We start from the raw sequence: 16,650 nt of genomic DNA on the forward strand, positions 1-16,650 counted from the left end.
TAAATGTGCCCTTACCCTGGCCCTGGCCTCTGGTTATTCAAGGTAGTCCACCGCCCTCTCCAGGAAACACTTTCTATTCCTCTATTCCATTCATTCAGGGCTAAGATTCCTGCTTTCCAAGAAGACTGACCCATGTCCAAGCACAGGGGATATGAGTGATTTCCCCTGCTAGCCTTCCCTTACAATGCTCCCGTTTCAATGGAGATCTTTTGGAGCCGAAATTACCAGAAGTATGATTCCAATGGGAAAATTTTAGGTGGGGGAAGCATTCACATGCAGGGTGGCATCTGGCTCAACTCACAGCACTTATTTATCCCACAAGACCTGCCCCAGGCCCGCCCTCTGCTATTCTGAGGCAGCAGGAGAGCTCTGGGAACTCCCATGTGAGGGAACCGCAGGAAACGTCTGTGTGTGGCTGGGGGTGGAAGGGTGGGACAATGGGAGACAACCAGAGTGCCTCCATCACCAGGAGCCCGCGTAACCTGCCTATTAGAGCCTCCTCCTTTAAGAGGTGGGGGTGACTAATGTTATTATGCAATTTGAGACCTTGTAGATAATTTTACATGAGGTATTTTTATTATAAGCAGTGTTGTTTAACGTACATGGTATACAGACTCGTCCATTATATACATAAAAGGAGCCTAGCTGGAAAGACCCACTCCTGTGATGACTGCATGGCACAGACCAGGACCCTGACCCAGGATGATATGATCATGATCTGGTAGAGCCCACTTTTTATGGGTGATGGATCTGAGGCCTGATTCTACCATCCAGAAAGCAACCACAAGACCAAGGTTTTTAGGAACAACAACAACAAATCATCTAGTTAAGTATAAAGGTTCTTAAACTTGAAACGGAAAATAACCTACAGTGGGGGTTTCTCCACTCCTTCATATGCTTACTCCTTAGTGGCATCTGATGTTGCCCATTTACACATGGAATACTGATCATGCACCTTCTCTTCAAGGGAATGGCACGCTCAAAGGGCACCCAGGGGACAGAAGAATAGAATCTCTTTCCCTTTAAATGAACACAGGACAGATTCCTCAGCCTGATCTCCATACATCCACCAGGAAGGAAGAAACGGAATTAAGATTCTGTTGGGGAAAGTGTCCCATCTCTCAAATCCCTTGTTCCAGAGAGGCTTAGAGAGAAACGGTGTGAAGGGTTTTCAGTTCCTAAAGACAGGCCTGCCTTTGATTAGCAAATGTACTGTTGTTTGACAAGTGTACTGTTGGCTACAGAAGGAAACAGCTTGATGTATTTTTCTAACATTCATTTTAAAATACACAAATACATGTTCTCAGACTGACATTGGTGCCTGTGTGCTTCAAGCACAAGGCCAAAGGTAACTCACCAAAGTGTCGGCCAGGTCTTTCCGGTAGACATATATCCGACCAGAGGCATCAAGGGATTTGGAGATGGCCAAGTTGTTTGGCTGAAGCTCATGCTTTTCTTTATTTACAGAAAAGAATAATTAAAAACACAAGAAGAGCTAGTATGCATTCACAGTACTGCTAAAGAGTGAAATCTGCCAAAGAAAAATACTTAAAAGTAAATGGGATGTGAAGTAGATGTAATTCAGTTCTGCATATGCTATACAATGACACCAGATAATCAAAGCTCATTATCCACGAAGAGGTACCCTCTTAGGATTCATTCTTATAATATTTAGTCATTTTTTACATAGAACAGCTTGGGGAAGAAGGTAAAACTTACTCTTCATTTCATCTCTAAAGTAACCATATGAAGACTTCCCTGACAGCCTCGTGGTTAAGACCCTGTGCTTCCATTGCAGGGTGCACTACAGGGGTTCGATCCCTGGTTGGGGAACTAAGATCGCGCATGCCATGAGGCAGGGCCAAAAAAAACAGAAAGAAAAGAAAGTAACCATACAATAGTAACACTGGTAACAGTCGGGAATATCTCTGTCCTCATCTTTATGCAAATACATATGTGCACACATGTACATATAGTCACAGCTATTCATATGTATACATTAACAATCATAGATACATATATATTTGTAATAATTCCTTATGTGGTTTTATATTCTGATTTTATTGTAAGTACTTACCCACTTGTCAAAATTATTTATATATGCCATGTGTAATTGGTTATATAATAGTCTATTACACCATCATTTAATCTTTCCTCTATTGTTGAACATTTAATGGTTTCCAATCTTTTTTGTCATATAAATTAGATAGCGAGATACGTGCTAAATACCAGCAAGGGGCCTGACATATAACAGGGATTTGATAAATGGGATCTATTATTACAGCAGCTATAATATATATTGCTGAAGTCAACATCCTTCTGCATAAATCTGACTCCTTACAGATGATTTTTCTTAAGACAGGTTCTCAGCAGTAGAATTACTAGGTCAAAGGGAATGAATATCTGTAAAGGTTTTGATACAAGCTGCCAAACTGCTTTCCAATTCTTTTATCTACCAATACTCATCATTACTTTGAATACGTTTACTGATTTGCTAAAGTCAAAAATAGATTATTGGTATATTTTGTATTTCTTGACCACTAGTAAAGTGAATATTTTTCATCTATTCTTCTTCTATTTTATTTACCTAGTGTTCCTATCCTTTGGTCATTTTTCTACCATAGCTGGACTCATAACACAATATGTTTCTCAAAGAAAAATGTCCTCCTCTCACCTGCAAAACACAGAGGGGAACTGACCAAAGTGATATTCAAGTTTATTCCACTGTAACACAATCAGTGTCCCCTAAGGTAGCCCTTTATTTATCTAGCATGGTTGGAAAATCAATACATCACATCTCTTTTTTTAGATAACATAATCAGTTCAAATGCCAGATTTTGTTTTGAACATTTCCGCTTGATACAGAGGACAAAAATGATACTCAAATACATTCTTTACCGCCCAGCATCTCAAAGATCAGTAGTACTATCATGTCAGGCTGTTGACATCTGCTGTAAATGGTCCCACATGGCTGGGCTCCGATGGTCTTCTATATCCTCCCTCCTTGTTTAAGCTACAGCTTCTTGCAACCCTCTATATATTCATAAATACCTTAGATATGAATTTATAAGAGCCATTCTGCATTCGCTATGAAATAAAATGGCATGGTTTTCTGACAGCCATTTTTCCATTTGCTAAGAACTATTTTTCTTATTGTCAGGTTTGTCACTATGCCATAAACGATGAAAAGTGATAGAATTTTAAGCTCTGAGTAACTGGGTAGGTTTCTGTTACTACATACATATACTTCCCCTGGGCACAAAACAGCTAGAAGCCTACTAAGAGCTGTGAGAACAACAGGATTAGTCCTTTCAGAGAAACCAACATGGCCAACATGTATTTTCTTTCGAGAAAGAGAAAATAACAGAAGATGTCATTGTCATTTCATTTTGACACAGCATTGAAAACATTATTTATTAAAAATTATGTAACTAGAACAAGGAATACATTAGGTTCTGTGGGCTTTTTTTTTTCCTTCATAAGAACATTATTGTTTGGGGGATATGAAACTGCAGGCAGAAAGGTTCTTAACAGACAAAACTACTAATTGATGAAAAATGATGGCATATTTCCAAATCTGTGAGGTAATTCAAGAGATAAGCTCGTATTGCTAGTGATGATTAGCTGTGAGTATATGCACATCAGAACGCCAGATGAATCTAATTCAATAAAGTGTAAAAATGGTATTTCACAGCCATCAAATAGACAGTGGGTAGTAAAAGAGCCATTCATTAATTCCCAGATGCACGTATGGCCCTGGGCTGACACTGGGTCAGCTTCCAAAGCGGGTGGGTGTCCGCTGTGCCAGCAGGCCCTCTCAGGGTCTTTCTCCAGCACCTTTTGTCTGCGTGGGGACCCGATGATTGTCTTCTGTAACAGGACTGCCTTCAGAGGCAAATGCTCATTCTGATGAAGCTGATTATTGTCTGGAATCATTTAATGTCTTTGGTCACTTAAAATTAATATACAAATATCATAGTATCTGGAGTATTTCCTAATATATTTTATTAGACATTCAATTACTCTCTGAACTCCCTTAAAATTCATGAAAGTCCATATGTTTCTGAAACATTTGCTCTTTTCCTTTAGGGAATGTTTTGCTAGGAGGCATGATGTCCAGGGAGAGGAAGTAAAGAAGCACTGGGACTGGGGAGATGAGCTGTATTTGTTTGACTATGTAAACGATTAGCTTGTAGGGCCGTTTTATCTGCCTCTGAGTAACAAAGCCAAAGAGACAATGTTCCCACACATAATGCTTTAACATCAAGTACATTCTGATCTTCTCCTGACTCTAGAGTGATAACAAAAGGTAAACAGAAATGCCCTTTATCTACTCCCCCTCCCCTGCACACATGATCTCTGGTTGATTAGTTTACGCTGTCCTCCCATTTTTCAACTACTGAGGCTCAGTCACTTTCTTTGTGGTTTTTCTCAGGGTTAATGAGATATTAAATAAAGATTGTAAGGCAAAAATGGAGGCCAGCGACACAGAGATCTGACAGGCTCCAGTGGAAGCGTAGGGTTCTGTTCAGGTCACAAGATCAATAGTGTCAGCTTGTAATCTGTGTGATCTTATTCAAAACACACAATAAGCCATTCTCAGAGGGTAAATAAGGCCCAACAGAAGACTATAACCGAGCTCACTCCCCACGTCTACCTGAAAGAACACCGCCCGTGAGCTTTTGGCTTATTGTACAGTGTTTGCTTCCTTCAATAGGGAGTCTTTAAGTATTAACTTGTCAGCCGGTAAAATGACTAGTTCAAGGCTGTCTTTCTTTTTGCTTCTGAAAGTAATTTCATCCTTTAGCAATTTCCCAAGTTATTTTAAACATGAAAACAGAAGGCTTATCTAGAGTACAAACTATGTAAAGCTTTATAATGCATTTCAAAGCACTAGCATGCCTCTCTGGTTCTTGGGGAGGAAATTCAGTATCCAATGGTACCCAACTGTTGTCATGGAAACACCTCTGGTAGGAGGCTTCTCATTGTTAGGGTGATCACCCAGCTGCGGACCCAGAAGGGACGCACTGCACACTTACTCCATAAAAATGTCAACGCTCTCCCTTTGGAGGCAAGCCAGTGAACGATTAAATATTCAAAGACAGAATATAACTTACCCCCAGAGAAGGTGACGGCCACCAGAGCCAGATCCTCTTCCGCATGTTGGATCTTTTCTGCCACAACCCTCAGGATCTCCTGGGCTGTACTGGAAACAGTGGCCTTCACACTGACGTAGGAGTGCTCCGTTATGTACACGTGGCAAAAAACTACACGAGGTGAAAGAACTGTGAGTAAACAGAACTGTGGCCACAAGGTACAGACCCTTCCAAATCAAGGCACCCACCACACTATGCTCTTTATTTTTTATTTTTTTCACACTATGCTCTTTAGTACAGGACAGGCACAGCTAGATTTACATGAGGACATGGGTGCCCGAGGGTGTGAGAACGGAGCCATGTGCTTACACACACATGAGATGGGGGCATTACAAAGCAGGTGAGCAAGCTGCAGTAGTCCTCGGGCCTCCCAGAGCATACTGAGAGACCTAGGTCATGCCAAAGCCCGCGGTGTGCTCCTGGTAAGAGGCAGCCCCACCACAACACAGTGCAGTCTATGCAACATGGACTGGGCTTCACAGGCCCTTCCACGAGGGTTACCGAGATCTCCCAGAGCAGCCTACAAAAATGTCTAACTCATACATTTTCACTTTACACTTCTCTCGACAGTCCCAGTGGCTCAGTAAAGACCACCACGCTTTGTTATTTGAATTCGCATAAGCTGGCGTCCTGCAGTCCATGGGGTCGCCGAGTGGGACACGACTGAGCGATTGAGCTGAACTGAAGCTTTATCTAAAAATCTGTCGCTTGCTATGTTTTTTGGCTTCAAGCCTTCCTGATCTTTTAAGAATCTCCGCCCCCTGCCTGTATCAAGGTGGTAGTGAGCTTAGTTTTCAGATGGAGGTCACACTCCAGGCTTTTTAATTTCCTTTTTCTTGTCTGTGGTACTACTCATTATTACAAGGGCATTATCACTACCATGGTGAACAGGCCCAGGAAAAATATTCCTTTATGATTTGACAGCGGAAGCTGCCTTAATAGCGATGGAAATAACTGACATGTTATGCGCCTCTTATATGAGCCATTGTGAATGTATAAAACACTAGCTTCTTTAGAAAAGACAGGACAATAATATACTTAAGTATTCTTCTTTTCTAGATTGAAGAAAAAAAGTACAGTGTAGCTCCTAGAGAAGTTTCATATGCAATTTAAACGGCACCACAAAAATACACCAGGAATGTTTTCACAGAAATGCAAATAAAGCAAAAGACAAACTATGGGTTTACTAGTATAAACCTCAAAGTAAACACACTTTGACAGAGGCACTGACAATATTTTGTTTTAGGTTTGATAGGGTGTGTCATTCAAGCTCTAGCATCCAACAAACAGCTGTTTTATGTGTGGTCAGTAGACCCGTGAGAGAGAAAAAAGGCTTTTTTCCTTCCATAGAAAGATGGAGTTTTGGAGCAAGGCAAAGATGCAGTGTACAAAATGCTAAATGTGAGAAAAGTTTACATTGTGCTTAGCAAAATGATGAACAAAAACAGTCTGATGCATCTTGAATAACCCTTTGAAACTCAGCATGGAAAATTAAACAGCTAATTGTGAGACAAATGGGAAGGGAAGATTACCAACTGAGAGAGAAGGAGGTGAGGTTTTCTGTTCCTCTACTTGGTACAGATGATGTGACCCAACAAGCGCCCTCATGAGCAGCTCGTTATACACAAAGGATGGAACAGAAGAGGAATCTCTGACATTTGGGTGCTCAAGGGTTCAAGAAGTCGAGCAAATATTCAATGTCTATACTTAGAATTTTGACACTGTTGGGGCAGGCGAGTTTAAAAAGTGTCCAGTCATAATAGCATGGCCATCTGAATGGCTGTTTGCCAGCTCTGCACTTGACTCCACCTTTACCCTACCAGGAGGAAAGCATTTCCTGTTCTGCTATAAAACAGTGAAGCAGAAAGCACGCCAGCACTGCCGCCGTGCTGCAAAGGTGCCTCCCCGCCCCGACCTAGGCGCCCTCTTGGGGCGGCGGGGCGGGGAGGGGGACGTCAGGAGCCCTTGGCGCAGGAACGCTGAGGACGCCCTGCCTGCGCGGCGCTGCCTGGCGTGGCCTTGCCTAGGAGGGGTTTCCATCACACATCCTTCCTTTCATTAACCCTCCAAGATTTTCTCCTCTAAATCTCAAGGACTGACTCAGTCCAAGCCCTGAACAGTGCTTTCAGCGGACTTTCCAGTGAGTCACGGGCAACGGCCCGACAACAGGGGAGAAGGCAGCCGAGGGCGCCTTTCCAGTCCTCTGCACCTCTCCCCAAGGACGCAGGGGGCTCTCACAGGCTCCTTCCCTTACGTCCCAAAGTAAAGATGCCCTGGCTTCGGGGACAGTACTCAGTGATGAAGAAAACCATACCACGGCAAGAGAAGAAAAACGTTCACGGTGGATGCTAATGTGCTTGTTGTGGTGGGGTGGGGCAGCTGAAACAGTTCCCGCCAGGGGAGGTGTTGAAGTTGTGTGGTTGTGTTAAAGTCCTCCACCTGCCCCCAACCCTTGTTCAAATCATACTCACTTTCCTCAGTTTCTGTCACAGTTCCTCTGTGCTGGAGCCAGTTCTCCTTAAGACTGAATTGGTGGAAAAGGGCTTTATTCTGCAAGAAGGGAGAAAAAGAACAATGAGAGAATGTATTGCTGCCCTTTGGAAAACCACAGCTGTTTGCAACATGTTCCAAGAGAGTGTGCCAATTTTTTTTTTTTTAATATGAAATCCATCGTCTAATCTTAGAGGAATAAACTGGGAGTTGCCTCAATTAATACAAGTGGAGGTGGAGAGTCTGAGCAACAGGACCTTGACCATGGCCAAGGTCAGTGGCAGGGACAAAGCCCCCAAATTGATTCTTCACAACATGCTGGAGAATACAGGTGTGATTTTTAACCTCTGGCCACTATAAAAGTCCACAGCTGCTTCTCCTGAGAAAGATACGGTTTCCCCACCCCATCATCAACCTTACTTTTGGATAAGGCCACTTCAAGGTAGTTTCATACTTCTGCAGTAGAGCAGTGACTTGCTTAAGGGAAACAGCTACATAATTCATTATGATTATCTGTCACCTGACATATCGGCTCCTACAAAACTTGTGTCTGATGTGTCATTTTGCATTTCCCCCCTGAAGCTGAACAGGAAACATATTCACCCCGGCTACAATCTCTCTCTCGGTTGGGTTGAAGAGTGCAAATCTTTTTCTTACAAGACTTTCTTACTCTTGCAGGCAAAAAAGTCTTGCATAGATGACTCTCTATTTTTACATCAACGATTAACAATCAAGTTTATGTCCTTCAAGGGACATTGGGAAAACTCCAGGACTCCAAAATGCACTACAAAAAATGCAGAAATGTCATAAAGTCAAGGGCACCTGGCTGAAACTGGATCCACACCAGCACAGGAAAAGCTAAGTGAGGCAGGAGCAGGGAGGCAAGCTGCAGCCCCCAGCTCCGTGCCTGACCCCACTTGGGTGGGGACAGCATTCATGCTTATTACGCAGAAAGGCCAAGTGGGGCAAGGCAAGGTCCCTAACTCAGATCACCCAGTTTCAGAGAGAAGGGTCTGCCTCACCTTCCTTTGTGGTGAGTATTCATCTACAGTGCTGAAAGGGAAACAACAAGAGGTCAGTCGTTGTCTCAAACCCAGAAAAACGTAGCCACTGTCAACAGACACTACTTTTCAGGCACCATGCGGAGATTTTCACTTTTCAAAACGGTAAAATGCACAGTATTCATTCATTTATGAATGAATGTAAAACACTATGTAAAACACACTTGACATTAGGATTTCAAGTGAACCAGGAAGAAAAGAAAAAGTATCCAATATGTATACTTTGCCTTCTATTCACAGAAAGTGAGCACTGAGGAAATAACTGGACTTACTCAGTCCACAGAAATTCTTAAGTTTATTCACATTTCACTAAATCTTAGGTGAAATTACTGTTCTTCAGACAGCTAAATAAGCCAGCCAAGGCTGCTCTTTTCCAGGATGTTTCGATGTGTGGTAAGACTTGGGGGGCCTTCAGAAGGTCCCCAGCTCAAATTGTATTCCAGCACCTAAAAGATATTTCATTATCTCATACCAAGGAGGCAAGAATCATGACTTAGATCATGTTCTTAATTATATCTATTATTTCCCATTTTTATGTAAGTTTTTAAGTGGAATGTATTAAATTACATTAATGCATTTAATGTATTTAAATTTGTATTAAACCAGAATTAAATTTTCCCAATTGTAAAACCTGCCTTACAGCATTGATCTATTTCCAAGTAGGGTATTATTTTGATGTAAATGTTTCTTTTTTTTTTGCTTCCTTTGCTTGTTCATATTTTCATATTAGTCTTAGGTGATAGAAATTTTTTACAGTGTAGAATGTGATGATAAAAGAAGACCACCAAAATTCATAACATTCATTATTAATACCCTGTAGCTCATTTCTAAACTTCTAAATGTGTGATTTTCATGACTGGGACAAAGGTTTACACACGATTTGTTTACACCCTAAAATTATTTATATAGCTTTCACTGCATAGGATCTTCCTTTACTAAACCAAGTCAGGCTTTAAGTCTCTGACAATGTGAAAGGCTTGAATTAGCATTTTCTATGAGAAGCGCCATTTGTGACTGCTGAAATCTTAATATTTTCTCACAACTTGACAACAGATGTGTTTTATGTTTAAAAAGTAGAAACTACATTGCAAATCAGAGAACAATATTTCCCTTCAGATTAACTTTGCAGGTATATCTGAAAACTTAATAATGACTCGATGTTTTCATTTACCAAAATTCTGAAGAAGAGTTAGTGGTAAATCAGAGTAAAATCAGGTATTAGCAATTTGAAAGACTAATGATAGATACCTCAGTGATACCTGGACATGACAAAAGTCACAGAGTGTTTCCCTTCAATTTTTCTAAATTGATAAAGAAACCTCAGGGAATCTATAAAATGAACTTTAAACATGTGCCATGGTTTGCTGGGACTTGTTTATAAAACTTTTTTTCCTATCCCATTAGAGATAGCTATGAACTCCTGAAATGACAAGTTAAATATTTACACTTATAAAAATAAACAATAATTTATTAAATAATTGTTCTTATGCACCCAGACTGTCATGGCTCAACTGGTTCCTATCATATTGAATAGGGTTTTTAAAAAAATAGCCAATAAGCTTGATTTAGTGTTTGCTCATCTTGAGATATAAAAACAAAATACATATTCACTACTAGAAAACCTAATGAATCAAGATAAATCCCAGATCTGAAATGTTCAAAATGATCTTTCTGAGACACCTCCCAATTCTGTCATATGTGGTGCTGCTTTCTCTTACTATCTGTGATGAGGAAAATGAAATACTTACTGACGACGGTGCATTCCAAGTATCTTTTGAAATTCTTTCAGTTCTTTTTCAAGAATTGGGTATTCATAGACATCATCCAGCACGTTCCTGTATATGGTCTGGGGTGGGGTGGGGGGCAGAAAAAGGCAGCTGAATTGGCCTGGTGTCTATCTTGTGAGGCTTAAGACTCAAACAGTGGGTGACCTGATCAGAGAGATAAGTGGAACCCAGAACAATACAAAGGGTTAACCCAGGCACCAGAGAGCTCCTGAGTGGGGCTTCCACCTCAGGCCCCTTGCTCAACTGTGTGGCTCTCTGGCAGCCCTCAGGGGCTATTGGTAGGAGCTACTCAAAATTCCCAGGCCTGTTTTATAATATATTTTTAGAAATAACAGCCACATAATTATTTGGGAGGGAAAAAGAAATCTATTGAATTAAATTAACCAGTTGTTTTGAAAATAACACTAGTTTAATCAGAGACTTAGTTTAAATCAGTTTTTAACTGGATGTCTAAAAGATATTTGAATTTTGAAATCAAAGTGATTTCTTTCATGAAGACAAAGTCAGTTTAGACACTTGCCTATTCTGAAATAGAACTCTTCCCCGAACGGATTCCACTGTACCCCTCCTCTGTATTGACCTGCACGGCTAACATGCTTTTGGTGGCCAAAAGAGTCCGGCTGTCTACAAACTGTCTCCAGAGAATCATCTGTGTTGAAAAGACACTGCAGCCTACTCACAATTAGAAACACATATCAGCTTACCTAATTTAAAATGGAAATCTAGATTTAGCATCAATTTTATAAGTTATGATTATTTTAATGTCTCAACATATACCAGGTCCTGAAAAAGTTTCATAATGCATACATTGTCAATATAGTTCTTATATGATAAAAATAATATTTTATCCTACTATTGTAGGTATGGGACCGGTTAGTTTAAACCTATAATACATCTCAACATATTAGGCAATATCAAATTTTAAAGTATGTTTTCTTTAACCTTCCTTAATTATTTCATTTGCAATCAAAATTCTCATGACATGTAAAATAAATAACCTTAAATGAGTGCCTTTAAAACTTGCCTTCTACATTTATTCACATATAATTATTTAAAGTTAAAAATTTCTAACTATGTAAATAATATTTGGCTTCAGAAGCCAAAACAAATACTTTGAATCATAACTTCAACATTACCAAAAAGTTAGAGGATGATAGCATACGAATTAGATTACTGAAAGGCACAACTGAAAATAAAGTCAGTCATTCAGCATCAAAGAGTAACTGAATAACTGGAAGTTTTACGTTACCTTTAAAAACATTTTTGAATGTTCATCTTCATGTAACCAGTCTTTGTACAGAGCAATCCACTGAGAAACAAGATGCAAGACCTTCCGTTTCCGACAAGGAACATCTGAATTTTCTTCTTTGCCTTGATACTTCTTAGCAGAATAGGTGCAAATAGTTAAGAAAGAATACTGCATTTTTGCAAGTAAAAATATGAAGAGATCCATTTATTCTTGTTTTCACAAAATATGTTAATGCACATTTTTGAAAAAAAATCTCCAAGTATCTGTATATGCAGGAAGAAAAGAACAAGTGTAGGGAAAGTAACAGGTGTGCACTGAAAAAAGCAAAAGGAAACCCAGAAAAATGATTTACATACACTTGGTGGCAGGCCATGAGGATAAGGACTAGATGATCAAACTGACAAATGTATCACACAGTTCCACAAGCAGTGCGGGTTAATGCCACTTTGAAGAGATACCAGATGGGCCATTAATCACAAGGGTGGCTTCAAGAGATCTGGCCTCACTACATAGGTGGTCACTATTTCCATCAGGATGACATCAGAAGTAGGCCACATACACTTTGATCCTCAGAAATTTACATTCTAAAGTAGTGCCAAATGAGCATGGATTTCTGGACCATAATTTGTGGTGTGATTCAACTGTCCACCCCCAGGAATTTACATGGAAAAAAAAAAAAAGAAATGGATAAGTGTATAAATGTAAGTAAAAAGGCCTGCTAACTTAATTTTCTCTGGAATAAAAAATATTAAATAGGAGTAACTTAAAGGCTTCAACCACTGATGACAGTTAAATAAATTACTGCATATCCATTTAAAGGGCTCTTTCATAGCCATAAGGCTGATGGTCTAGCACTCTATTTGCTGACACAGGGCATCCACAATATACTATTAATTAGGAAAGCAAGTAAGAAAAGAATATGTCAGGATCATCCATTTCTATTAACTATGTTTATTTACATGGTCATTGCCTGGAAAGATATATACTGATAGTTAACAGTGGCTTCTTAAAGTAATGAGATTTCAGAGAACATGAATTATTTTTATTATACTTACAAGCATTCCCCAATTTGTATACAATGACAATGTGTTAACTATGCAGTTAAAATTAAATAAAAATAACAACCTCAAAGGCAACATGCTTAAAACCTTAGGAATAAGACAGAAGCTTGGCACTTTCCAAAACATCCTAGTGTTTTTTGCCTCCTAAATTATCGTTTCTGAGAATCTTGGACACCTTAAAAAATTAACTAGAAATACACCTGCCCAGGCTGGATGCATGAGACAAGTGCCCGGGCCTGGTGCACTGGGAAGACCCAGAGGGATCGGGTAGAGGAGGGAGGTGGGAGGGGGGATCGGGATGGGGAATACATGTAAATCCATGGCTGATTCATGTCAATGTATGACAAAACCCATTGCAACGTTGTAAAGTAATTAGCCTCCAATTAATAAAAATAAATGAAAAAAAATTAACTAGAAATAGAAAATGCTATGACACCAAACACAGGTAAGCTTTAGGGTTACTGGACAGGATTATATATTCTTTAATGCTGATATATAATAGCAAAACAGGGATAAATTCTGTATCAGACTTTGTAACATTTTTTATAATCTGCTCATTTAAAAGAAGCATTTATTTGAGTCTTGACTGCAGCATGTAGGAACTAGTTCCCTGACCAGGGATCGAACCTGGCTCCCTGCATTGGGAACACAGAGTCTTAGCCACTGGATCACCAGAGAGGTCCCCTTTGTAGCTATTTTAAAACATAATTCAGTCACTATCTCCCCAACCTACAAAAGTACATTAAGGACTGAGGGATAAAAAGATGTGGCACGTAGACACAGTGGAATACTATATATAAGATCATGGCATCTGGCCCCATCACTTCACGGCAAATAGATGGGGAAACAATGGAAACGGTGACAGACTATTTTTGTGAGCTTCAAAATCACTGCAGATGGTGACTACAGCCATGAAATTAAAAGACTTTTACTCCTTGGAAGAAAAGTTATGACCAACCTAGACAGCTTATTAAAAAGCAGACACTACTTTGCCAACAACGTCCATTTAGTCAAAGCTATGGTTTTTCCATTTGTCATGTATGGATGTGAGAGTTAGACTATAAAGAAAGCTGAGCACCAAAGAACTGATGCTTTTGAACTGTAGTGTTGGAGAAGACTCTTGAGCGTCCCTTGGACTGCAAGGAGATCCAACCAGCCTATCCTAAAGGAGATCAGTCCTGAATATTCATTGGAAGGACTGATGCTGAAGCTGAAACTCCAATACTTTGGCCATCTGATGCGAAGAACCGGCTCATTGGAAAAGACCCTGATGCTGGGAAAGATTGAAGGCAGGAGAAGGGGATGACAGAGGATGAGATGGTTGGATGGCATCACCGACGTGATGGACATGAGTTTGAGTAGGCTCTGGGAAATGGTGATGGACAGGGAAGCCTGGCGTGCTGCAGTCCATGCGGTCGCAAAGAGTCGGACATGACTGAGCAACTGAACTGAACTGAATAGTATTTATATATATAAATATAGAGAATAGTATTTATATATATAAATGGTATCACTTTACTGTACAGTAGAAATTAATACATTATAAATCAAATATACTTCAATAAAAAATTTAAAAATAAATAGGGGAGAAAAGTTATAGATAACACTGAATATTTTAGAATGGATACATCTGGGGGAGGGGGGGCTGGAAATACTTAAAATCCTTGTTATTTCACCATGAAATTAAAGCAACTAATTCAGAAAAAACTAACTCAGAAAAAAAAAACTACATCAAGGACATCTGATTTCTTTGATGTTTACCTGTGAAACAAACTCAGGCAAACACAAAGAATTTGTTAAAGTATGCATTTCTTCTAGTTTTTCTCTTGAAAGGTGTAATATAAGGATTTATCTTGCATTATTTCCACTTATGCAAATGCTCTTTTTTGTCTTTTCCTGTGACCTTCATGGCTTGACTTCTGATAAAGAAAAAACTCTTCCTTAAACATTGTAAGGCAAGACACTCTTTTGGATACAGAGTGGGTTTCCATGGCATGGCTTCCTGGTCTTTGATCTGTTGCATCTCTTCTAGTCATTGTATGCAATCCTAAAGCCTCCTTAACTGGTCATTAACCCTCTAATCACATCCATCATCCTAAAACAGCAAGCCCAGACAAAGCTGTGAAATGATGACAGCTGATTGGGGGTGGGAGTGGAGGGGTCAGACCTCCCAAGTGGGAAACCCTTGTCTTCCCCAGGATACTTGCCCAGAAAAACACTATCACATGCAAGCTTCCCCACCCATGTGGTCTGGCACTAACTGATTGATTGTCTTGTAAGTTCAGTTACTGCCAATCCACTCAACCTCTTGACTCTGGGGTTTACCCAGTAGGCCAAATTCATCTCTAGATTCTAAAGCCTTGTGACACAGGTTTGAAGAAAACATAATATCGACATACAATGTACCCACGACACGGAATGCGAAAGCAGCAGCTCTGCATCTCTGGTCCCCCCCTGCATACTCTGTCTCCTTTCATCTTTCACCTCGGCGATCATGACATTAATATTTAACACAGCCCCACTCTACTGAGGGCTTGAGTAAATGAAGAAAGGCAGTTAATTCCAATATGAGACACCTGTCTGGGAGGAAGCCGACACGGCACCCTGAAGCCAGTGAAGGATATTGCCTCAGCAGCGCCTGGCACAAGTCGTCAGTTGTCATGAAGACCGTGTACGTGAGAAGGAAGTCATCAAGAAGAGTCTCTGCAGAGAGAGGAGAAACAAACACAAAGTGAGCAAATCGGAGACGAGAGGGCCAAGCTGCTCAGCCAGGCTCTGGAAGAGTGTGCACAGCAGAAATACAAATGGTGGTGGCAGTGGAAGGGGTAAGGTTAGGAGAATTTTAGGACAAAATACATTTATTAAAGTTACTTTTAAAAACTCTTTTATAGAATGCCTCAAGCAATGAGTTTTTTTTTTTTTTATTACAAGCTCTCTAAACATATAATTTTGTCATCTGTTTTTTCCTTCCCTAAACCTCATCTATATTTGTGGGTACTGATGTTATGGAAAACCAGTGTAATAAAAAAATGTGCTTTTAAAAATAAATGTTATATGACTTCTGAAGTATGCACTCCAGACCTACAGGAAATGACACCTATAAATTCTAATCCCTGGAGGCTCAGATGGTAAAGAATCTGTCTGTAATGCAGGAGACCTAGGTTCAACCCCTGGATTGGGAAGATCCTTTGGAGAGGGCATGGCATCTCATTCCAGTATTCTTGCCTGGAGAATTCTCATGGAGAGAAGAGCCTGGGAGGCTACAGTTCATGGGATCGCAGAGTCGGACACAACAGAGCAAGTAAGTACAGCACAAAAGTCATTTATCCAAGTCTAGGATAAGAACAATGGATAATAAAAGCCAGAGGATACATGGCAATTTCCAAGGCTGTTCACCTTTATCTCTTGAAAGCATCTGTAAGAAGTTGGGAAAGTGAAGAGTGATTTTCTTACTGCTGTGAAGAGAGACAGGGCTGAGTCCAGTTAAAAATGGAGAGCAGATAAAAAGGATCATGACATACTCCTTCCTAATTCTTTTTCTACCACTTCAACACAAACAGGTCCCATTTTTATTGCCTCTTTGGCTGAGTGCTCTTTACAAAGTCCAGCTTATATATAATATGAAACTGCTAAACAGGCAGACTGACTGACCTCCAATAAACTTCAAAAATGATAGAAAGACATGTTCAGAATGCAAAGCAGACCTTTCACCATAGTAGTCTTTATTTACTCTCCACATCTTAAAATTCATTGTACCCTATTATTTAGTTTTCATGTTGTTTACATTCTGGATACTAAAATTTTAGCTATTTGAAATAGTAATAAATTCTATAAATAGTGAGCTTG

The 16,650-nt window shown here is 40.0% G+C and overlaps 1 protein-coding gene across 3 annotated transcripts in view; it reads right to left on the reverse strand.

Moving 5' to 3' along the window:
• RAPGEF5 (Rap guanine nucleotide exchange factor 5) overlaps window positions 1-16,650 on the reverse strand; it is a 233,892-nt gene that overhangs the window by 32,206 nt on the left and 185,036 nt on the right. For all 3 annotated transcript variants that reach the window (XM_065939593.1, XM_065939594.1, XM_065939595.1), the window contains 7 exons: window positions 15,429-15,507; window positions 11,744-11,888; window positions 10,456-10,553; window positions 8,669-8,699; window positions 7,628-7,706; window positions 5,118-5,267; window positions 1,358-1,455 (listed from right to left, as the gene is read on the reverse strand). In XM_065939593.1, the coding sequence (XP_065795665.1) occupies window positions 1,358-1,455; window positions 5,118-5,267; window positions 7,628-7,706; window positions 8,669-8,699; window positions 10,456-10,553; window positions 11,744-11,888; window positions 15,429-15,507 (680 nt within the window). The remainder of the gene's footprint in view (window positions 1-1,357; window positions 1,456-5,117; window positions 5,268-7,627; window positions 7,707-8,668; window positions 8,700-10,455; window positions 10,554-11,743; window positions 11,889-15,428; window positions 15,508-16,650) is intronic.

Source organism: Muntiacus reevesi, chromosome 6, assembly GCF_963930625.1.
Source record: "Muntiacus reevesi chromosome 6, mMunRee1.1, whole genome shotgun sequence".
NCBI lineage: Eukaryota > Metazoa > Chordata > Mammalia > Artiodactyla > Cervidae > Muntiacus > Muntiacus reevesi.